Source organism: Monodelphis domestica, chromosome 2 (genome assembly GCF_027887165.1).
Source record: "Monodelphis domestica isolate mMonDom1 chromosome 2, mMonDom1.pri, whole genome shotgun sequence".
Classification (NCBI taxonomy): Eukaryota; Metazoa; Chordata; class Mammalia; order Didelphimorphia; family Didelphidae; genus Monodelphis; species Monodelphis domestica.
The window spans coordinates 282,420,434-282,445,810 of NC_077228.1; the positions used below are offsets into that span (position 1 = coordinate 282,420,434).

Here is a 25,377-nt window from a genome sequence, read left to right on the forward strand (position 1 = left end):
GAGAGTTAAGAGATGTGTGTGTGTGGGGGGGGAGAGGTGTATACTCAAGAATAAATCTAAGAAAAAGGAAATGAAGTTAGGAGGTCATAGGACCTTAAATTTAAAAGTGGAAGGGACCTCAAAGGCCACTAGATCCAATCCCTTTACTTTACTGATAAGGAAACTGAATTCTGGCAAGTAATGGATCTTTAGAGCCAGGCCCAGGCCCCAGCACTGCCTTTGGATGGCTTTTTTCCCTCTTCCTCTATTTTATGAGAGGACAGCAACTTGTCCTTTGACTCTGATGAGTCAACTCAACATGCTCCTGAATCATCAGAGCAGAGACAGATCCAGACCAAGATGGCCATGAGAAGATTTAAGGGTCAAAGTCTTGAAAGGAATGATGATTGAGCCAGAGTTCAGGAAGAAAGGGAGATAGGGTTGAGGGCTAGAAGCTGGGAAGAAAAGAAGGAAATCAGGGGGGTGGCAGGGGGAAGTAAAAAGAAAAGGTTCAGTAAAAGAAGGGGAAAAAAAGTAAAAAGTAGGAGGGTATTGGGGAATTGGAGAGCTCTCAGAGGAGAGAATCAATATAAGAAATCTATTTCCAGGTCTTAGGGGAGCAGTTCAAAGTTAGGAAAAGGCATTAGGGAACTGAAGAATAGAGAAGGAAGTAGGCAAAGAAGTAGAGGGGAAAGGAGAAACTGGGGGACCTATGGCTTAGATTTGAAAGTATAAGGGAGTCATGGTTTGGGTAATGGGGTTACGGGGCGGGGGTGGGGGGCTTCAGCTTCCTATGGCTATTCTTTCCCAAAGTTCTTAAAGCCAGAAGGGTCTGAGTTCAAAACCTTTAGTTATGTGGCACCAAAACTCTGGCCACACCAAAGAAAGAGCTATTGGAATTAATAGTATAACCCAGAAGCTTCCAAAGCTGACAGTATATGAGGCTGAATGAAAAAAAAAAAGGCAGTGTCTGCAATGAAGAAATTGATATCACTTTACTATGGCATGTTCTGTTCTGAACACCACATTGGAGTAAAGCCATTGATAAGTTCAGTAGGAATGTGTCTAAGATGGTGAAAAGGATAGAAAGATAAAGCCACTAAGTCCAAAGAACTGGAGATGTGCCATGGGCAGGGTCCAGCCTCACTCGAGACTCCAGGGTTCCCAACAGGTGGCAAACGATCAGTCAACAAAAATAACAAATGGAAGACAGCTTAATCATTACAACCATGGGACTGCTTTGCATCTGACAGCTGCTCCGTCATCCCGATGTCTGGTTTTTATTTTTATACCCATTACCTTAGCATGCAGATAACAAAATCAAAGAGAGATAATTGGAAAGGTGATACATTAACTTTTAACAAGTCACTTGATTAATATTCTATATTTTTTATTGTGATTAAAGACAGAATAAAGGTTGCACACAAGATAAATGATTTCATCACAGGTGGCTTAATTTTCTCATTACCCTGTGAGAAGTTTTGAGCTTACAAACAATCAAGGAAAATTACTTATTGTTTTTAATAAAATGGAATAATTAATCAAAAGTTCTTAAAAGACAATTCAACAATCATATTGTTGAGGTTGAGGGGTACTGGGAACACAATCCAAATTTAGACTGATAATTTTCCAGGGTTTCACTAGGGAGTTTCCCACTGGTGAGTTATTGGTTTGTGAAGTCTAGTCACTGAGGCATATTGAAGCTTGATTTACCTGTAGTGTAACTGCATGTATTGTATGGGCCTTTATGATTAATTTGTGTGCTGACTTCATGAGAATAAGTTTCTGTGAGTGGGAAAGTTGTGGCTTGTAACTACGGTTTCACTGAGAATTATGTACCTAAGTAAAAGTTAACCCATGATAGTCTTTTGGGATTGGGTTTAAGGGTCTGATCTTTTGGTGATGTTTTGGGGAATTAGGGTGCAGGTATTTTGCTCTTGCATTATTTCTTTTGAGATTAGGGGGAATAATAATCATGTCAATTCATAGGTAAGGGGCATTGATGAAAGAGGTCATGCAAGAAGGATAGAGTAGGCAGTCACATCTCACCAAGGACCACTCTGTGGTCTCCCCAGCTACCACGCATGACTCTGTCAAGGCATCGTGAACTGACGGCCCCCAGCAGAGATGTTTCACTTAAAGGAGAAAAATCTTAGAGGTATCACAATAGATGTCTTCAAATATCATATAGAAAAGAAATTAAATGTGTTCTTCCTGACTCCAAAGGGGAGAATTGGGAAAAGTCTATGGAGGGTAAGACTTTGGCTTCACTTAAGGAAAAATTTCCAAACAATAAAACCATTCAAAAGTAGAGGACCATGAATGCCAGACTAAGGAATATGAATTTGGGGCCTCAGTCATTAATAGTTATGTGGACTTAGGCAAGTCACTTCCTCCTCCAGAGTCCTAGTCCTCTAATTTGTAGGGGAGGCAGTGAGGTGGCACAGTGGACAGTGCTGGGCTTAGAATCAGGAAAATCTAAGTTCAAATCCAACCTCAGAGATTTACATACTTACTAACTCTGTGACCCTGGGCAAGTCACTTAACACTATTTCTCTCAGTTTCTCATCCATAGAAATAATATTCATTTATTCATCCATAAAAATAATAAACTGGAGAAGGAAATGGTAAACCACTCTGGTACCTTTGCCAAGAAAACCTCAAATTGAATCACAAAGAGTCAAAAATGACTGAAATGACTGAATGGCAAAATAGATTTACAACCAAGAATAACAATAATAACAGGTAAAACCAAGAATGATCCTAATTGGGGGTGGGGGGATGAATAATGGAAGTGGATTTGAAGAATGCCTGGTAAAAAAACATTAGAGATGAATAGGATCTTTGGACTGCAAACACAAAACTTAAGAGAAGCCTAGATAAATTAATTTGAGCAGTGGAAGGAGTTATATAAGGGAAGGCTAAATTTTTATAGAGAGAAAAGAAATGTGTTAGATCAGAACCTCAATATTTTCAAAGGATACTGAGGGAATTAAATCTTGAAAAACTGGGGATAGAATAGGATTTTAGGAGGGGAAGAGAAGGAAGAGTAAAAGGTAGCCACTGTTGCAGAAAGGAAGAAGCTGGTAGAATTTGCTATTTCTTCTAATTGTGGTATGCAAATATGGAAGGAGAGTAGGGATAATATGAGCCTCACTCTTATCTGAAATGGACAAAGGGTTGAGAACATCCACCCACAGACAGTTTAGTGTAAAAATACATCAAACTCAACATAGAAACTAACAGGAATGGGGAGGAGATAACATGAAACGGAATAGTTACAAACAGAACAAACTTCCTGATCCTAAAGAGATCTTAAGGAAAGAAAAAAGAAACCAAAAGAACTAGGATCTGAGTCCCCATCAATTAGGTTATTCAATGTCTGAATAAGCTGTGATGTATAACTGTAATGGAACCAAAAGAAATTTTGAAAAAGAGGTTTGCAGAGAATTCTGGGTATTATGATATAAAATAAACAAAACCAGAACAAGTTTTACAAAGATAGAAACTGTTTTTACTTTTTACTATTAACAAAGGATTTATTAATTCCTAAAGTTAAACAGGATTGTGCTATATACATGTAAATATAGTTATATTGACATGTCTTTATATCTTCACTTTGCTAGTATGAGACAAGTACCTTCTAGGCAATATCTTTGTTTTAAAACAATGATTCACTCTTATCCTTTTGTTTCTCTGACACTATTAAGGATAGCAATATTGTATTAAAAAAAAAACTTTGACAGAATTTAACATTCAGATCAATGCAGAAAACAATTGCTTCTAGAGGATCAATGATGAAGCATGGGAGCAAGGGATAGAGTTCTCGGCCTGGAGTCAGGAAGGCTCTACTTTCTAAATTTATATCCAGCCTTAGACACTTCCTAACTGTGTGATCCTGGGCAAGTCACTTCACCTTGTTTGCCTCAGTTTCCTCATGTGTCAAATGAGCTGGAGAAGGAAATGGCAAATCAATCCAGTATCTTTGCCAAGAAAATCCCAAACAAGGTCACGAAAAGTCAGACATGACTGATATGAGTCAAGGACCTCAATATGATGAAGTAAATTATGCATCTATTCACAGAGAGATGATGGACTCAAAGTATATAAAGAGATATATATTTTGGTCACGGGCATGAGAATTTGTTTTTCTTAAAGTTGATTCTTTGTTTTTTTTCCCCAGTTTTTTGAATGGCGGGGAACTGAAGGAAGAAGAAAGCTAACAATACTGACCAAAAAAAGAGGGAAGATCATTGAAAGATTTTTTAAAACACAAAGAAGAGAACAGAGAAAGTTCAGAAAGAAATACAAATAAGCAGGATAGGTTTGAAGGTCATGTGTGGAATTTACTACCTACTTAAAAAAATGTATGAAATGGAAATCTATAGTTTCATAGTCAATCCTCCTTTTGTATTGCTGATCCATTTTTTTGGGAAAAGGTGTTTCAAATTTTTAAAAGAATATTTTTAAATAAAAAAAAAATGATGGCCAGAGAAATGACTTTTCTCCTGAATCAGACTGGTAGCCCCTGGATGACCAACATTTGAGGGTAGATAGATATACTTCTAGCCCTATACTAATTGTACACATAGGTGAGAAAAAGAGTAAGGGTCTAACCATTATCCTTCTCCTGTTCCCCTCAAGGTGGAAATTGAAGTATTCCTTGGAATAGGGTGTGCCAGATTCCAGAGAGATAGCTATCCTTTTCCATCTACAAGTTGCAATCTATACATTTAGATGATCCATGTGGACATAAATCTCTTATAGTTTGGCTAACATATACTTGACAGCATATCTGATTAAATAAAGGAGATCATGGTGGGAGGAATCAAAGATGACTCTCAGGTTTCTAGCTTGGGGAGTTGAAAGAGAATGGTAGCATTACTGAATTGTCAGCCATGGCCTCAAGGGACAAGAAATTCTTCTCCTTGCATTCCCACTCAATACTTCCCTTCCTCTCCGTGACTCTTATTCCAGATTACTCTAACTTTAAACATAAAAAAATGCTGATTTTTATCAACAAATTCCTTTAATGCCACATTATATAGGATTCTGTTTGCCTCTGCCTCAAAGTCCCTGCTCATCTCCCTTAGCTGTATCTAGGAGTGGTAAAGGGTCTCAAGGAAGAGAGATCTGCTTCACAAAGCAAGCAGCAGATCTATGTATTCTCCACCAAGGCAGAACCCTTGTGTTGACCCAAAGGAATCACTGAATGCACATATTAGTAGTTAGACTAGTGTGTGGTGCCTCAGGAGACTCAGAAATTGGTATGGAGGTTGTGGTAGGCTGGAAGAATGTGTGGAAAAGTTGACTGGCATCCAAGGGTGCTCTTTTTCTTTTTCCTCCAGCCCCCAAGAGTGGGATTTTCTTTTAGACTTCATCTTGCCCTGAAAAATACAGAATAATCATTAACACCTACCTTTCCAGTTTTCCCCCTTAGAGATGAATGTAGTTTTACAGAGGTAACTAGGTGGCATAGTGGATAAGGTGCTGGACTTTGGCTCAGGAAGTTGTTAAACTAAATTAAAATCCTGCCTCAGACATTTAGACTATATGTGACTCTGGGCTTGTCATTTATTGTCATTATCTGCCTCAATCTCCTCCTCTGTAAAAATGAGGATAAAAAATAACACTTACTTCCCAGGGTCATTGTGAGGATCACATGAGATAATGCATATATAGTGCTTTGCAAACCTTAATGTATTATATAATTACTACTTATTATTATTAGCCAGTCTAAGCCCTTTATCCTACAGGTAAGAAAATTAAGGCTCAAAAAAGGAAGCAATTTGCCTAAGGCAACATAGGTATTAAGTAGGAAAGTTCTGATTTGAATCCAAGTCTTTTGACCAATGCTCTTCCTACTATACTCCACTACATTCTCTCTTCCCAGCCCCAAATCACTTGCCCACATCTTCCCCATCCCTTTATTGCCAGACTCCTCTTCACACTCACCTGACAGGGGTTGGAGCTGGTATATGTTATTGTGTCTACTCTCTGGTTTCATCTTTTGCCTCCTCTGCCAGGTTGCAAACCAGAGGATCACTATAGCCAGGAGTTTGATGAGCAAGAGTCCAGCAACAAAGAAGATGAAGACAGTGGAGGAGAGAGTGTGTCCAGTTTTTGAGAGGCTCCTTTGGGAAGACAAATTCCACAGAATTATGGAGTTGGAAAGGACCTCAAGGACATATGGTCCAATCCTTACCCCAACAAGAATCCCTTCTACAAAATACTCAGAAAGTGGTCATCTAGCCTTTTCTTAGCAATATCTCACGAGGTGGAGTCCAATATCCTCTTCACCCAGGACAGCTCTTTCCACTTTTGGAAAATAATTTTTAATAAAATTTCCTTACTTTAAGACAAAGTGGGAGAGAACCTGAATTTCTTAGCTCAGTTTCTGATGTCTAACAGTGACTTGAGATTTCCTAGAAAGTAGGTTAGGATTAGGAAATTTATACCTGGAGATGCTGGATTGGACTTTAGGTTCTTCGGGGTTCTGGGTCTCCTCCAAGATCTGAGTCTCTTCAGGGATCCAGGAATCTTCTGAGCTTTGGGGTTCAAAGGGATCTATGGAAAGACAGCTCTATTGTCCCATTTCCCAGGTCCCATTTCCCCCTCACCTCTATGAGGAAGGCAGGGATCCAGAGACTGAGAGTGTCTCCAAGATCCTTAGCTAGTCCCATCACTCTAAGCAATGTTTTCCGCTAAGGTTCCTCTTCTCTTCTCTTTCTAATTTTCCATCGCAAACCCCTTTTCACTCACAGATATCTTTGACCATCCAGCATGATGCTTCTTTTACCAGGCCTCAGAAATAGGGGTGGAAGGACTGTGAAAAGGAGTTAATTCATTCTCATTTGCCTTTTCCTCCATTGTTGAATGGAGAGGAATTTCAAAGAAGGAAGTGTCTGTATTATAATGGTTCTAGAGTGGGAAAGATCAGATTATTTTGGTTCCATGGAGTCTGATTTGAGTAAGCTTAAGTAATGTGATGGAGGGACTTTGTGTGGGATTGAATGAAGCATTTGGAGAGGATCTTATGGTTCAACTGAGGAGTTTGAACAATATGTAATGGGAGCTATTGAGACTATTATCTGGAGCCTCATCCTCCCATGGACCAATTAGCTTCTCTTTCTGCTCTACAGTGATAAATGGTACCATTCTCTTCTAACATTGACATCATGTGCCATTGCTAACCCAAGGGAAGAAATAGCAAATTCATGCTGCTCATCCCCGGTCCTGAATACACAAACTCAAAATCATATAGGTTTAGAGTGGGAATAATGTTAGAGATCATAGGCCCGGATCAGGGAAATGACTAAAAGAAGTGAGATTTGAATCCAGGAAACTCTGATCCCAAATCTATCAATCTTTTTTTATGATACAAGGAGTATATCCTAACTGACATTCACAATGCAGTAGCTATGCTTTTTTTTTGGACATTCTTTTCTTAAACCCTCTGAAATTTGGCTTCCAACATTATCATTTAATTGAAACTGAACTCCCCAAAATTATCAGGACTCACTTTCTCTCTCTCTCTCTCTCTCACACACACATACACACACACACACACACACACACACACACTTTCTGTCCTAGTAACAACTCCAAGACAGAAAGGGCTAGGCAAATAGGGTTAAGTGACTTTCCCAGGGTTACATAGCTAGGAGTGTCTGAAGCTAGATTTGAACCCAGGTCCTTTTTATTCTAGGCCTGTTGTCATTCTGATAACCCCCTTTTTTCCCCCTTCCTCATCCTTCTTGGCCTCCCTATAACTGCTGACATTATCAATCACTCTTCTATACAATCTCTCTTCCCTAGGTCTTTGTGACATTGCTGTGCCCTGGTTCTCCTACCTGTCTGACTGCTTCTTCTTAGTCTTCTATGATGAATCTTAAGCTAGATTCCATCTATTGACCATAAGTATCCTTCAAGATTTTGTTCTGGTCTCTCTTCTTGTCAACTTTTTTATTATTTTATTTGGTTTCAAGTATCATCTCTATATAGATGATTTCCAGATCTAAATAGCCATCCCTAACCTCTCTACTGAACTCCAGGCTCATATCACCAGCTGTGTTTTGGACATTAAAAATTGGATCTCCTGAGGAATCTCAAATTCAGCATGTACGAAACAGGTCTCATTGTCTTTCCTCCAAAACTTTTTCCTCCTTATTACTATGCAAGACACCATCATCATACTCCCAGTTGCCCAGGCTCAGAATTTCAGTGTCATCTTCAATTCTTCATTTACCTTTTCCCTACCTTCATAACATCTCTAATGTATATTCCTTTCTCTTTAATGATACAACTGCTCTATAGCCTTCTGATTGGTGTTTCTGCTTCAAATATCTCCTTCCTCCAATCCATTTTCCATCCATTGCCAAAGTGGTTTTGCTAAAGCATATTGTTCTCCTCAATATCCTTCAGTGGCTCTCTATGACATCCAGGATCAAAGTAATAACCCTCTGACTTTTAAAGCCCTTCATAATCTGCCCTCTTTCCCACCTTTCTAGTCTTCTTAAACTAATTCCCCTTTCATGTGTTTTGTGATACAGTTACACTGGCCTACTTACTATTTCTCCTATTCAACATTCTAGCTCCCAGGCCTTTCACTGGCTGTCTCTCATATGTGATGTGTTCTCTGTCCTCATTTCTGTTTCCTAGCTCTCCTGATTCCTTCAAGACTCAGCTCAAATCCTACCCTCAGGAGGCCTTTTCCTTGAAGCTAGTGTCTTCCCTTGAATTAGCTTCCATTGACACTTGTATATATTTTGTCGGCACAGTTTTTTGCACGTTGTTCTACAAGGATAGGAACCATTTTTTGACCTTTGTGTGCATCCCCAATACTTAGCAAAGAGCCTGTTATATAGTAAATGACAAATGTTTGTTGGATAAAGTATGAAAAATGTAGTCCATTGTTTAGAGCCCTATGACGTAGGGATCCCATCCTGTTACAGAAATAACTTAGAGCTTATTTAAATAGTTCACAGCTGAAATTATTTAAGGCAGTAGCTAAAGGAAGGAAAAGGAAGTATTTTCATCATCTCCCACAGATAAAAACTTGAACACATTAGCCCTTGATCACATGTATCCCAGGAGAATGCTGACAAATGTTTAATAGCTGACTAGAGTGACAGATGGTGCCATTATCTTCTAACATTGACATCATGTGTCATTGGTCACCAAAGAGAAGAAATGTACACCCTTTTAAATGTAATCTACATGAACATCTTTCTACTACTTTCTTTATTCTGGACATTCTGAAAAATGACAAATTGAGCCCAGATTTATAACATTTGCTGATTTCCAAGGTATAAATGCTTACACTGAAAATTTAACAATCAGCTCTCTAGAGCAGATTCAGGCTGGCTCCAGAACTTCCCTATCTCCATCACTGCCCCTATACTCCTGCAGGACTGGGGCTGACCATTAGCAATAATTTATTGCCCTTCCTTATGTCCCTCAAGTTGTATATTTCCTTTGTGATATCATCTTTTTTACTTTCCCCCTTTTAAGCTTCTCTGGATTTTGTTTGTTTGTTTGTTTTAATGTCTTCGCCTGGATAAAGAATTTATCTTGGAATTGAATTGGTGTGTGTATGTTTAGGGGTGGGAGTGGGAGAAGTTAGGGGATTCAGCTCCTGCCTGCCAACACCAGAGAGATAGGGGCATTCATATGAGCAGAAGCCAGCTAGGATTGTGCACTGCAAAGAGTCCCGGACCTGGAATCAAGATGACATGGGCATTGTACTCCCAGAAGCTCAGGCAAACCATTATCAGGAAAACTCTTTTGCTCCCTTACATCCTTGTGACTCCTAGCCTAAAAACTACCAAGGACTCTGACAGGACTGTCCTCCTTTGATCATCCTTTAGATTTAAGATGGACAGAGAGATGCACTTCCAGGCTACACCTCGATTGTATCGGGCTACATTTCAGACATCTGTCTGTTCCCTAAAACTAAAGAATCTTTCATGAGGGTCACTCCCTATGTCTCCAGTCAGATGACAACTCTCCCCCCCCCACAGGTGTCCTGAGTGGCTACCACTCTAGTCACATCCACACCATGACACAGCATTTATTGTAAGAGTATAACATCCCCAGAATTGATGGGTTCTGGGAGCAGCTTCCCATCTTGCTGTTCCTCCTGTACTATCCTCCTGGTCATTCTCAACATTACTGTCTAAATTAATAATTTTCTCTTTTTGTTTTTAAGCTAAGTTTTGGAGTCTTGGATTCTTGCAGGAAGGTATCCTTCCTGAACCCCAAGGGGTGCACCTCTTCACCCCCACAACAAGGAGAACTTAGTGTAGGTCTTGCCTCTGCCACTGGATCACTTTTCAATTGAGGCAATTCACTAAACTTGTCTGGCCCTCAGTTTCTGAATCCATAGAGAGGATTGGACTAGCTGATCTCTAAGGTTTCCTTATGGCTGGCTAGGTGGCTCAGTGTTTAAAATGCTGGGCCTGGAGTCAGGACTCTTCTTTCCAAATTCAAATCCAATCTCAGACACTTTTTAACTGGGCAAGTTACTTCACCTTGTTTGCCTCAGTTCCTTATCTATAAAATGAGCAGGGGAAGAAATTGGCAAACCCGTCCAATATCTTTGCCAAGAAAACCCCCAATGGGGTCACACAGAGTTAGATCTAGAGGCAGCTAGTGGCTCAGTGACTTAGAGATGATGGGAAGTCCTGGGTTCACTTCCTAGCCATGTGACCCTGGGCAAGTCATTTAACCCACATTGCTCTTCTGCCTGGGAACCAATACTTATACTGATTCTAAGCCAGGTAACGGTTTATTTAAAAAAAAAAAGTCAGACACAAATGAAAAACAACTCAACTCAAGGATCCTTTCACTTCTTTTGTTCTATGATTCTGAAAAAAAAAAAGTCTAGTGATGAGTCCACTCACCCTCTAGCACCTCCACCATTACCTTCTTCAGGGTGTCTGCTACCCCATCCTGGTGGCCCTGGCACTGATAGAGTCCAGTGTCCTGCGGACGGAGATCTTTAAGGGTAATGGTCAGCCTGCCCGCCAGGGCATCATCCATGATGGCAGTGCTCCCATTCCACTTCTTTAAGAAGGCTAGTAGCCAAGAGCGGCGAGCGCTGACCACATGTTGGCAATGCTCCTCCTGCTCGTGGTGCCGGCACCAGGACTTCAGCTGCCCCCAGTACTTGGCACGGTCATAAGGGCAGGAGATAGACAGGCTCTGGCCCTCCATGGCCTGCAGGACAGTGGTATTATGGGCCTGGGAGAGCTCTGTGGGATGAGAGTACAGGAGACCACTATGGGAATTTAGCCCTAAGGAATTCAGACAAAGTACACCAAAGTATTCACAGCAGCAATTTTGAGGATAGTAAGGCATTAGAGACACAATAGGACACCTTGTAGGAACTGATTGTAGAATGAAATCAGAAATACTCAGAGAACAAAATACATAATCAAGACCATAGGGGAAAAGAAAATAACTCTAAAAGGTAGAATTCATTCATTGCAATAAACAAAGACTTGGGGAATTGTTGATTACATAGTCAGTCAATAAGCATTTATTAAGCACCAATATATATCAGGCACTAGGCCCTGAGAATACAAAGAAAGGACAAAAACACAGTTCCTGCTTTCCAGAAACTCAGTAGAGAGTAGTTTATGTAAAAGAAATGTTCAAATGTTCATATGCTATTATACGTGATTTCCTTGCTTATTGATTTTTTTACATAATTGTACTCTTGAGTGTGTGGCTCTCTCCCCCCTCCCTTCTCTCATCTCTCTCTCTCCTTTCTTTTCCTCTCTCCTCTTTGCTTTCCTCTTTTCTCTCTCCTCCCTTATCTCTCTCTTCTCTTCTTTCCTATCTCTTCTCTCACCTTTCTATTATCCCTTCTCTCTTTCCTTTCTCTCTCACCTTTCTTCCTTTCTTTCTCTCTCCTCTCTTTCCTTTCTTCTCTCATCTCTCTCCTTTTCTCCTCTTCTTTCCTATCTCCTCTCTCACATCTCTTCTCCCTTCTCTCTCTCCTCTTCTCCCTTCTTTCTTACCTTTCTTTCTCCCTTTCTCTCCTCTCCTCTTCCCTCTCCCTAGGAGGGGTTAATGTGTGTGGCGGCAATTTGAGAGGAATGACTTTTAAAAGAATTCATCAACACAAACTATGAAAAATTTTAAAGTAATAGAAATATTCAAGGGAGAAAAAGAAAAAAGAAAAACCATGAGAGATTCTGGGAATGAAACTTAACCTAAATGGAGCTGGAAGGATGCAGAAAAAGGGAGGAGAGGGAACTGAGAGGCACTGAAGGAGAAGGAGGAAGGTAGCAAATACTTAAGAAGGGGGCTGGAAGAGGATACTGAAAGGTATTTGAGGAGGGGATAAGGAGGATTATTATTTTAACAATATGCCCAGATAATGCCAATTATTTATTATTAAGTTTGCTCTATCTGTACCAGTCTTGCCCATTTAGGAACTCAGATAGGCAAAATATTTTTCCATTTAATATGAGCTAAGTCCTCTCCTCAGGTTCTAGACTTTTAAAACTTGAAGGCAGAAGGACAATCTGGATTGACTTAAAATCCTAAAACCTGATTGGGGGTGAAGGTAGAGGATATAAATGAGTGAGGTAGGTGGTGTTGACTTGGAAAAACCACAGGACAATTAAATAGTCAGAAAAATCACTCTTTAATCAAGGAAAAGGGGTTCAGTGTAATAGTAGGCCTCCATACAGAGCTGTGCACCACACGACTGCACTGAGTCGAGGATTGAATTCTGGATGCTCTGGACACTGACCCCTGGGAAAGCCAACCACGCCAGATTGACAACTCCAAAGAACAAAAGAATTTGGGGAACCTATATACCATTTGAGGGAAATCCTGGGGCTAGGAAAGATGATTGACATTACCATAGGTACAAAGAAATGGGAGGACTGTTCAAACTACACTGAGGGGATACAATCAAGCTTGGGAAAAGAATCTTAGCTAGAGTCTAGGGTGTAAGGGAAGGGGCTGCTTACAATGGATACTAAAAGCATGGTCCCTGCCCCAGTGTGGGCCTTCTTGGGAAAGGGTCTCTGATACAATAATGAAGACTACCTAAAACAGAAAGGGTACTTAGCATATGCTTAGTTCCACCTAATTAGAATTGTTATTTACCTTAGGGTCCATTATTCAGTCTGAAACTGCTAGCCTACCTGAGATTCCCTTTGGGGTGTTTATTAGAGGTGGATTCTCACTGGATCAAGGAACAAGCTTTGGGGTTCATCAGATCTTACTAGGCTACAAGTTTGGGGTTTCTAGATTCCATGTTGACAGTGGCACAGTAGATAGAGAATCAAGCCTGGAGTCAGGGAGACTTGAGTATCAATCCAGTCTCAGATACGTACAAGTCACTTCATCCTGTTTGCCTCAGTTTCCTCATCTGTAAAGTGAGCTTGAGAAGGAAATGACAAACCACTCCAGTGTCTTTACCAAGAAAGTCCTAAATGAAGCCATGAAGAATCAGACACAACTGAAAAAAGTGAACAACAACAACAACAACAACAAACAGGAGATATAGGGCTTAGACAAGGCTGGAGATTTTCAAGCAGTGTCTGGCTACTCATGGATGATGGGGAAAGGTCACTTGCTCAGTATAGGTTGGAATGAGTGATGCCCTCTGAGATTCTTTCCCAGTCTGAGAGGTTTTGAGGGGCCAGCTCTTCCCCTGCTGCCCTTCCAGGGTCTCACTGGCTACCTTTCAGCATCCTACTTTTTCCTGCCTTCTTCTTTCTGCTTCCTCATTGTCCACAGATTGTTCTCTTTTTGTCTCTGAGTTCTTTCAGGGCTATTTTAGGCAACAAATACAATTCAAATTTAGGAGCTCCTCTTTTTGGCTGAGGGAGCAATAAGAAAGACGTTGTTGAAAAATTACATTCAGAAACTCCAGTTCAGGAGTATGCTGGTAAATGTGGAACAACAAAATTTTGGGGAAAATGTATGTACAACCTACTTTAAATTTAATATGAATTACCAATATTTTCTTAAGATTAGAGACAATTCATGAAACAGCAAATCAAACTCTGGTTTGTTGCATTTAGCAGTCTCTGAAGTATAAATACTCACACTGAAAATTTTAACAAAAAGATCTCACAAAGCCAATGGTTACTGGCTCTAGCAAACTGTTCCTTCATTTCTTCATTAATGAAAAAGTTATGGGGGACCCTCAAACAAGAAGCATTTTACTTGAAATAGTAGAGTAGAACACCATGACTCAGAAGACCTGGGTTGAAATCCCATCTCTGATGCTGACCCTTACATGTCCTATCCTATCCTACAAATCAAGTAGGATACCTGGGTCTCAGTTTCCCCAATTCTAAAAGGAACTTGTCAGGGGCATCTAGTTGACTCAGTGGATGGAGAGCCAGGCTTGGAGTCAAGAAGTCTTAGGTTCAAGTCTGGCCAGAGATACTTCCTAGCTGTGTAACTGGGCAAGTCATTTACCCCAATTGCTTAGCCTCATTACTCTTTTGCCTTGGAAACAATAATTAGTGTTGACTCTAAGACCAAAAAAGAATTTTTTTTTAAAGGAAAGAGTCAGATTAGATGACCTCAGAGGTCTCTCTCAGTTTTAGAGCTATAATGCTATGGTCATATTGAACTTTTTTCTCCCCATCTTTTGTCCTTCCTAGTATATTGAAATTTTATAGGTTACTTTTGAGGACTGGGACTCTATAATTTTTTTTCATTTTTGGGGTCTCAGTGCCATACATATAAGAGACCCTAAATCTGTTTGATAAATTGACTTGAATTTCTTCCTAGCTTCTCATCTTGATAGAGTCCTGCTTGTTGTAGAGAGAAAAAACATGAGCTAGGCATCAAAAGGCCTGGATTCTGATCTTGGCTTTGCTAGTAACTTAACTAAATGTTGGTGTAGTGGCTAGAGCACTACACTTAGAATCAGGAACACTTTATCTTTTCAAATCCAGCCTTGTATACTTCCTAGCTGTGTGACCTTGACCCTGATTGCCTCAGTTTCCTCATCTATAAAATTATCTGGAAAAGGAAATGATAAGACACTCCGGTTGCCAAGAAAACACCAAATGGGGTCATGAAGAATCAGACATGACTGAAATGACTGCAACAAAAAACTAGATGTACCCAGAAGAGATATTTCCATTGAATGGACTTGCATTTTCTCATCTTTCTTCTCCAGGCAATACACTAGATTTTTTGTATCATGCATGACATCATACAAAATTCCTTCCCTTCTTTCCATCAGTGTTTCCTTCTCATGTATAATCTTTCCTCATTAGAATGAACATAAGCTCCTTGAGGGTGGGCTGCCAGTTGTAAAGCCTATGACATTTACCTGCTTTAAAGAAACACTGAGAGAAACCATGGTTGAGCAGTAACCAATCCATTTAACCTCATGATTACTAAAATGATACTCTAGCTATAGCCCACCTCATATTCCCAACCAAGAGAGTTGGTTTGTGTCATTCTGGCTGATCTGAAGAAACTAATATTCAATTTTCTAAGACAAGACCCACTTAACTCAAGTTCTGGCAATACCTCATAGATATAGAAGTCAATATTGACCTCCATGCTAGGATAAGGTCCAAGATTCAGGAGCTAGACCATCCTTTCTCAAAGAACATTTTTTAAAATTGTATCCTTTATTTTTCCCTCTTACCAAGTCTCAAGGGCAGGGGTACCTGCTCAAAAGGTAAGAGAGTGCCAAGAAACTCTGGTATTGGCATCTGTTATACACTTTCCTCTCTTAAGAATGACCTAATCCAAAGGCAAAATGTGTGTGTATGTGTACAGCACACAATGTATGTTGAGGAAAGCATTATGAATGCTTAAAAAGATCCCTCACTTAGCTGTCAACTGGTATCTAAAATCCCATCCTTAATACTTCATCCCTGTTAAAATCAAAAGGAACAACCAAGGAGGGTGTAACCTTAAGTATCTACACTTTGGAGTGAAGAAAGAACCTAGAATCCTAGACTGGAATCTGGAAGGGATTGTGGAGATCATCTAACCATAGGAACAGGGACCTAGAGCTGGAAGAGACCTCAAAGACCACCTAATTCAACACCCTCATTTTATAGATGAGAAAACTGAGGCCCTGGAAGGGTTTGACTTGTTCAAGGTCATAATCTCAAAACAAATAAGTAGCAGAGGTAAGATTTGAACCCAAGATCTCTGACTCCAGAGTCAGTGCTCTTCCTACTCTATCAATGCTGCCATTTTACAGCAGAGGAAATTAAGAAGGGAAATGAGTTTGAGTCATAACATGTCTAGAATCCAAATATCCTGATTCTCATCTCATGACTTCATGATAAAGGCATATTCTGCCAGGAGGTAGGGGAAGGTGAAAATATGAAGAACTGAGGCCTGGTGGGGAGAGGATGCTATAGAGAGGGGAAAGTTGAAGAACAGAAGTTTGTGCACCCCCCCCCAATTCCCACCTACCTCACAGTTTAGCTGAGTCTTGTCTCCCCCAACTCCTGGGTTCTCACCTACTCTCACTGCCATTGAAGGGGAGGAAGGGAAGAGTAATAGAGATAAAGAAGGGAGAGAAGAATGTACTTGGCATTCTTCTTACCTGTGAGAGAGAGCAGGATGAGGAGACTGGGCAGCCACATGTTCAAGATTTGAAAAAGGAGAAAGTCAGACATTCAGTAATAGGAGCAACGTGCATAAATGACAATTTTCCCTTTGCTTTGCAGGAAAGAGAAGAGTCAGGCACACGAACAGGAAATGGGCTGCCCAAGGATTGGGCAACAGAGTCAGAACAGGAATCTGACTCTGTGAGACAATTGGGAAGGGGGGATGTTATACATGAAGGAGATGAAGGGACCTGGGAGAGAGAAGGGAGGGGAAGGAGGGTAGGAGAAAAATGGATAAAAGGGATGTATAAGGTAGAGGGAAATCCATAGGATAAGTATAGCCAAGTCCTGACTGGAAGATCCCAGAATTTCAGACTGCTTTGGAGGACATTCCATCACATTTTCTGCCTAAGGGAAGCTGGTCCCAGTCCTAGTCTATATAGCTGTGTGTCAATCTTATGATTGTAGGGAAAGCAGTTATTTAGGTACAGCTCCAGGAAAGTGGGATAAAAGTCATTAGCTCCACCTAATCCTCTTCAGTGCCAGGTGCTTCACAAATATTATCTCAACTGATGTACACAACAACCCTGAGATGGAGATATTATTACTACCTCTATTTTACAGATGAGAAAAGTGACTGTTCAGGGTCATTTACTGGTAACTAGTTGTGGCTGGATTTGAACTCAGGTCTTTCTTATTCTAGGACCAACTGGCTTGCTGTAGCTAGTTGTCCAGAGTAATTCCCATAATAGATTTGATCTAAGAGATTTTTTCTGTGCAGACTCATTCATAGGAATATAGATTTAGATCTGGAAGGAACCTCAGAGGCCATCTTATCCTACCTCCTTATTTAACTGATGTGGAAACTGAAGTCTTGAAGCTGTGGCTACAAAAGAGCTTTAAAAGAAAAGACAAAAGCCTTGAGGTTATGCACTAGACTTGCCAAAGAGCTGATTCAGCAGATGAGAGTAGCAATTAGGCAGAAAATCAACAGCTGACACCCATGGAAGAAAGCTGCCCATCAGATGACATCAATAGATGATATCAGCCAAAGTAGAAGTATTTGAGTAAAGTAGAAATATGAAAGTCTTGAAATTTTCTCTCTAACAGTAGGTTGGGAATCTGTGGAAAATCATGCCCTGAGTTTATAAGGGGATTTTCCTTCTTACTTATCTTGATATTCTCTCTTAATAAGAGAAAGTAGATAAACAGCCCTCAGAGATGGGACCACCTGGGTTCAAGTCCTGCCCCTGACTAGCAGCATGACACCGGACAAATCATTTAACCTCTCAATACCCAAGCAACTTTCTAAGACTATAAATTGCAAAGGAGGAGAATTTCTTTACTGATAGAAGGAATTCTTCCCTAAGGGCTCCCTAACTGTTGAAATCACCAATCTGGTAAAAAAAAAAAAACACTCTCTCAAGTAATTTCTCCTTTGCTTGTTTCTATCAGTTGTTTCATTTGGACTTTGGTGGTAGGGATGCTATGAAAACATCTGACTCAGAGCCCTGAATATGAGGAGATGATGGATCCTAAAGACCTATGAGGGCAACTAGATGGTAAAATAGATAGAGCAGTGGGCCTGAAGTTGGGAAGACCTGACTTTAAATCTGACCTCAGATACTAGCTGGGTGACCCTGGGTAAGCTGTTTAATCCTGTTTACCTCAGCTTCTCATCTGCAACATTAGCTAGTGAAGGAAATGGCAAACTGCTCCAGTACCTTTCCAAGAAAACTCTAAATGGGACCCCAAAGAATCAGACACTTGAACAAAAGAAGAATGAACCTGTAGAAGCTAGACCCATAATGACTGTGGGTTAAAGGTAGCAAAACGATGAGACAATTGAGGGCTTCAAGGAGAAGTCTGGTCTAGTATGCAACAACTGTATCAAAACTTGTCTAGTCTCAGTTCCTCCTCTTCCTGTAGTTTAAGCCCCTGAGCCACTATATTTGTTCTTTCTGGAAATAGAGAATAACTGCTTAGTGTCTTCTTTTTGTTGTCATTCAATCATGTCTGATTCTTCATGACCTCATTCAGGGTTTTCTTAGTAAATAGACTGGAGTAGTTTTCCATTCATTTTTTCAGGTCATTTTACAGATAAGAAAACTGTGGCAAATATGGTGAAGTGACTTGCTGAGGGTAACACAGTACTAAGTGTCTGATTTGTTCTCAGGAAGATGCTTTTTTTCCTGACTCCAGGTCTAGCACTCTATCCTCTGTGCCCCTTAGCTACCCGTCAGTACTCTCTAGACTTGATAGATTATATCAAGATTATTATATATAGATTATATATTATATTATTATATTATAATCTACTATATATTATATATATATATATATATATATATATATATATAATATATATATTGTAGGTACTCAGTGGATTGAAAGCCAGGCCTAGAGATGGGAAGTCCTGGGTTCAAATGTGACCTCAGACATTTCCTAGCTATGTGACCCTGGAAAAGTTACTTAACCCTGATTGCCTAGCCCTTACATATAATTTGCCTTGGAACCAATACAATGTATTGATTCTAACATGGAAGGTAAGGGTTTAAAAAAGTAAAAAATAGAAATAAAAAATACCTTAGGAAGCATTGCTAACTATAAGGTAGTGAAGGTAATGGAATTTCAGTTGAGCTATTTAAAGTCCTAAAAGATGATGCTATTGCAATGCTGTCCTCAGTATGCCAATCAACTTGGAAAACTCAATAATGGCCACTGGATTGAAAAGGGTGAGTTTACATGCCAATCCTAGAGAATGGCAACACCAAGGAACATCCAAATTACCAAACAACTGAACTCATTTCACACACCAGCAAGATTAAGCTTCAGATTCTAGGCTTCAGCAATATGTGAAAGCAAGAAATACCAGAATCACAGCCTGGTTTTTGAAGAAATAGGACAAATGGAGACAAAATTGCCAACATATGCTGAATTATAGAAAAGACAAGGGAATACAAGAAAAACATCTACTTCAGCTTCAATAACTACGCGAAATCCCAAATCACGGCAAAAACATGGCAAGCTCTTATAGAGATGGGAGTACTATATATATTATCATATTTGTCTCCGAGGAATCCACACGCCAGTCAAGAAACAACAGAACTGAACATAGAACAATTACTGGTTTAGATTGGGAAAGGAGATTAACAAGGGTGTTTGTTGTCATCTTATTTGTTTAACTTACACAAGAGTAGTACATCACGAGAAATGACAGGTTTAGATGAATCAAAAGCCAACATTAAGGCTGCTGGGAGAAATATCAATAGTCTCAGCTATGAAAATGATACAACTGGTGGCAAAAGGTAAAGAATTGAGAAGCCTTTTGATGAGGGTGAAAGAAGTGAGTTTAAATTTGGCTTGAAGCTTAACATACAAAAAAATCAAATAAGATTGTGAGATTTGAACCCAGATTGGACATGATTGAAATGACCAAATAACACCTGCAAAACTTCTGATTCTAAGGCTAGCATTCTTGCTAATATTCTGAGATTCTTTGAAATATGCAACAGCTTTTGAGGAAAATTCTATTCATTTTTCCTTTTTCTCTGGTAAACCAATGAAACCCATTACAAGACTCCCGCACTCACCCCACTCCCAACACCTTCAGCCAAATTCTTCTTTTGAAACCTGACAGATAAGGGAGAGTGAGAAAAACATAGATCAGATGAAAGAATTCTGTTCTGCAATTTGTGTGCCTGTGATTAAGTTACTTCCCTTCTCAGAAACCACTGCATTTCAGTTTCTTCATCTAAAGTTAAAATAGATAACATTTAAGGTCTCTTTCAGTTTTAGATGGTGGAAAATGCCATAGAAAAAGGTACAGATAAAGGAGGGAGGGGTTTGCTGTTTACTCTGTTTAGACTCAGTTAACCTCTGTGGGTCTTCATTTTCCTTATTTATAAAATGAAAAGGTTGGACTAGGTGATTTTAAGTTCCTTCAAAGCTCTCTATGATCCTGTAGTAATAATGATTCATTATCTAAGGACCACCCCTCCCCTAGGGATTTCCAGACCCCTGGGGATTTGGGAGTGTCTCTGATTTCTGTCTTTGAGTCTAGTATGTACCAATTGTGTCTTCCCAATTTTAGGGGTCCAAGAATCTTGATTCTATTTTCCACTACTTACAAGTCAAACCAGCTTTTACAAAGAAATATTTACTTCAAATATATAGTGAGAGCAAACATACAAACATTTTCACCCAATGCTTACGAGGGCATAATTCTATCTATGCCAATTCTATATTGGGGAAGGAGAGGCGATTAAATTTACAGCTGAACTCAGTACCCATATAGCATTAATTCCACCAAGCTGAAGTACAAAGCCCCACTGAGAGAATATCCTAGACTCTTATTCCTTAGGACTTCCCTACTGGGCTGATAATAGCTGACCTGGATTCCTGGACTCCCCCATCTCCACGGCTTGAGTTCAAGGATAGAGATTCCTCTCTCTACACTTAAAACTGAAAAGGATAAACAAAACAGACCAATACATTTTAAGCCCATTTGGCCTAAGAGTGATGGTGACCATTGGGCCCTTCTCTGTTTACTATATATTGGAACTTGTTAAGAGTGAAGAGTTCTTGTCCCCTAGACTTGAATGAAGGAAAAACAGCAGCAGATTGTACTTGGTCATGTAGTTTCAAGACACAAACAGTTTCAGCTAGCCCCCAATGGAAAAAGGCTATCCCCAACCATATGGTAGGCCATCGATGAATGTTCATACATGTAGCAGTTACATAGTAGGCATATACATATAGATATTAGGGCAGCTAAGTGACTTATTGGATAAAGTACCTTTCCACCTAATAAGACTATAAAAAATTGACGGTAAAGATTAAAGATGTAGATGTTCCAACTCTGCTAGATAATGGATCCCAAGTTGTAATTATATCCTAGTCACTTTATGAGAGACACTTGTATTCAATACCTTATAGTTTCTGGGGGCTTAGGTCTTCCTGAACTAAGTGAAGAGAATCAGCCATATTTGGACTGTGTCTTACTGAACTTAAAGTTCTCCAAGGAAGTAATAGATGTCAATGAGTGGATGGACACCTTGGCCTTATTATGGCCAGATCTAGCAAACTTCTCTGGAAGTTTCAGCACTGATTGAGGCCAATTCTAGTCTGTTTGGAACACTGGTAGAGTATTACAGGCAGCAAGTTGGGTCTCAGTACACAATCCATAGATCCTGCATCTGATTTTTCAGGGAGCTATTGAACAGGGTTAGTGAGATCATTAAAAAGTCACTAAACTCAAATTCTGGTGACATTCAAATTTGGGTCTCTTTGGAGTCTGAAAAATGAAAAAGCATGAGCTAAGGAAGAAAGCTAGCATGGTGGCAAGAGTCTTTATTACATGAATGTAATGTAGGTGTAGCCAATCACAATCACTTCCATGACTCCCAAACCTTTTTCTTTAAACATTTACTTTCTGTCTTAGAATGGATATTAAGTATTGGTTCCAAGGCAGAAAAGCTGTAAGGGCTAAGCAACTGTTGTTAAGTGCCCAGGGTCAAACCGTTAGGAAGTGTCTGAGGCCAGATTTGGACCTAGGTCTCAATCTACTGAGCCAACCAACTGCCACTGACTCCCAGTCTTTTGAAAGGCAAACCCAGAAAGTCACTCTCTTTGAGATGGAGAATTTGAGGAACTATCTCAAGGAGTTCATCAGTGACATTATAAGACCCCCTATAGAACCTGCCAAAAGTGATGGTATGGATGAAGATGGAGAAGATGAATATGTGTTTGGACTATGGAACCTTGAATAAGAGAACTGATATGGATCAGTACATCATGTCATAAGTTCAGAATACTTTGTACTGTCTAAGCAACTGTAATGTGGAAGTGTTATAGAGGGATATAAGGTATTTTAACTCACCTAGGAACTCCACAGGGCCAATTAAGCACCAATCCCTTTGGTTATGAAATAAAGGTTATTTTGACAAAACAGGATAAGAGGAACTTGTAGGTATGACTCCGACACTCTTCAAGCTACCTCCACCCGGCTCCTAAGTCTCCTGCTTAAGGAAAGCCTTCTTTAGGCCCTACCTATACCTCCTTATGCTATCTAAAACCTTTCCCAGGATCTGACTTAACCCTAATCTTCCCACCATTAATTTATAAAGAAAGAAAGGGAAAAACCTCTTGGTTTGGCTGTTGTACTAACTCAAAGTTATAGGTGGAAAGCTTTGAATTACCTTAGCCAATAGGAATTCTCATAGATGAATCACTGCAGGGAGCCAACAGAGCCCACTGGCTGACAAGGTCATAGTTTGGGAGCCGGGAAGTGCAAGGCAGCCCCCTGAGAACATAGCCCCCCATTTGCCCCCTCTGTGACTTCTCTCTCTTCAACCTTTCCTAACTAATGGACTTGTCATGATTATTATTTTCTCCCCAATACAGGAGAAATAATATGAGAGCAAATACTTATAGGATCAATACATATATATCTCACTCTAATCCCCCCAGATTATTACCCCAAAAGATTGCATTTACAGAATTAAAGCCCAAAGACCACTACCCATTATCTCCTCCCCCCCCCTTTCCCTCTTCACAGAATTACATTCACTCCCATTACAAGCCAGGCAAGCCAAGAACATTAATCACCTTCAAGACACACTCCACTGAATTCTGTTTATGAACAGAAACCAGGTAACATTGCCAGATGCATTAACATTACACAAGAAAAATAGAACTTGTAAATTGAGGAAAACCCCAAATCTGGTCCATCTCAAATTACCTTCTAAACTCGTAACTAGCTCTGAAATGTTTTGTTACCTGTTTAGGTTGGAATGTGAACTTAAAGTGGATTGTGTAGGGTGGGAAGGAGGAGCCAAGGAAGAAGTGTGAAAGGATACAGAGGTATTTGGATTGGAGGAATCAGTAAGGTGTGAAGTAGAGGGATTAAGATCAGAAGTATGGGTAGGGTGTGAACTTAGAGTTGATTGTGTAGGGTCAGAAGCATGGGTGGGGTGTGATCTTAGAGTTGAGGATGTGGGGTCAGAAGCAATGGTGGAGTGTGAACTTAGAGTGGATTGGTTAGAATTAGGGTTTTCTGAGGCCAAGGGGGCAGGGGGAGCTGTGTCCAGAGTTTCTGATAATGTTCTTAACTCTCTTTTAATACTTCTCATAAAAGTTACAATCTCCCCAGGACGTCCCTCCATAAGCTCTTCTTCTTTTTTTTTTTTAATTTTTTTTAAACCCTTACCTTCTGTCTTGGAGGCAATACTGTGTATTGGCTCCAAAGCAGAAGAGTGGTAAGGGCTAGGCAATGGGGGTAAAGTGACTTGCCCAGGGTCACACAGCTAGGAAGTGGTTGAGGCCAGATTTGAACCTAGGACCTCCCATCTCTAGGCCTGGTTCTCAATACACTGAGCTATCCAGCTGCCCCCTCCATAAGCTCTTCTATAAGCTCCTGCCGAGTATTTAGTTCTACAATTTGTTGGATATTAGAGGGAACAATTTGTTGGTTTGACTGAGAAATGAGTTCTTCAAGGAAATACAATATTATAATTACAATAATCAAAAACTCAAGGGAAAGTAGTATGTCGATTAAATTTTGCCATAAGTTCCATGGGATGAGCCCTTTCAGAGAGACAAGGAATTCTGTATTTATAAGATTGGTCATGGGGCTGATAAGCCAGCTGTTAAGTAAGTTGTAGACCAATGCTTGTACTAAGAAAAGAACAACGTATTTACTGAAAGGCCAGTTGTTAACTAAGTTCTGAACTGTCTGTAACTCCATATTTCTAAAGTAAACACGTGGAAAGCAGGACAATGTCAAAAGCTTTCCCAGGTTTTTCTAGTCCTAATTTAGGCAGTTGCTAGCCAGGACCTTAGGGCCCTGTTGCTAAGATCTAAAACAGCTTAATTTAAGGAGAATCAAAAAGGTTTTTTACTCACCCGTTCTTGCAGCTGTATTTTTTAAGCCAAGTTAGCAATGTTTAAAAAAACAAACAAACAAAACTGACTGATAGAGCAAGTAATAAAGAGAGAAAGGAAAGAGATTTCACAGAAACTTTTTGAGGGTTTTCTCACCACTTTCGTGGTCAGCCATAAACTGTGGAATTTAAAAGAGTGGGAGTTGTAAACTGTAAGAGTTAAAATGGCTGGGTGTCATAAACTGTAGTGAATTAAAATAGTGGAAGATATAAATTATAGTAGATATAAGAGTGGGTGAATAAATTGTGACAGCAGAAAATATGTTTTCACTACAGTGTCTTGTTTTAAATCAAATATAAGGTGGTTGCCAGGGAAATATTCCCAATTATGAATATACCCAAGTCAACTGGGTTTTATAGAGAATTTAATTAATAATACAATGAGGAATCAAAGAAAGAGAGAGAGAGAAAAAAAGGAAATAAATGAGAAAAGAATAGGCTGGCCCAGGCAGCCCTGGCCAACCCAGGCCTAAGCCCTAAAAGAAAAGATCAGTCAATCTTTAATCACTCACCATAAGATCTGTTCAAGCGAGGATTCAGGGGGACAGAGTCTCCCCAGAGGGAGTTCCAGCCAGAGCCAGCCTCCCTTGGGAGACCTTAGAGATTGTCCTTCTCTCAACAACCTCCTTAGAGCCTGTCTCTCTAGAGACTGTCTTTGAGAGCTCCAGAGATCACTTTCTAACAGCCTGTCCTTTTCTTATATAGGGGGTTTTCTCCTATGTCACCTCCCCTAAGTTCTTCCATCTACCAATCACAGCAGACGTTTTCCAAAGGACAGCCCATTTTGAATTCACACCTGAGTAGACTAATCCTTTTAGTAATCCACACCTGAGTAGGCTAGAATCTCTGAGTAAGTTTTTTCCTCTTTGCTCCTTGTAAGTTTACAA

The 25,377-nt window shown here is 39.9% G+C and overlaps 1 protein-coding gene across 2 annotated transcripts; it reads right to left on the bottom strand.

The window, feature by feature from the left end:
* Positions 1 to 3,470: 3,470 nt before the first annotated feature.
* On the bottom strand, positions 3,471 to 25,377 carry TREM2 (triggering receptor expressed on myeloid cells 2). Of its 2 annotated transcripts, none has more exons than XM_016431052.2 (5): positions 25,003 to 25,377; positions 10,884 to 11,234; positions 6,438 to 6,546; positions 5,935 to 6,113; positions 3,471 to 5,366 (listed from the first exon to the last, which is right to left on the bottom strand). In XM_016431052.2, exons 2-5 carry the CDS (start codon positions 11,194 to 11,196, stop codon positions 5,350 to 5,352), a joined length of 618 nt encoding a protein of 205 aa, XP_016286538.1. In that variant the 5' UTR covers positions 11,197 to 11,234; positions 25,003 to 25,377; the 3' UTR covers positions 3,471 to 5,349. The 2 variants fall into 2 exon arrangements, with proteins under 2 accessions (XP_016286538.1, XP_056674177.1); XM_056818199.1 differs by lacking the exon at positions 25,003 to 25,377 and adding an exon at positions 16,544 to 16,648.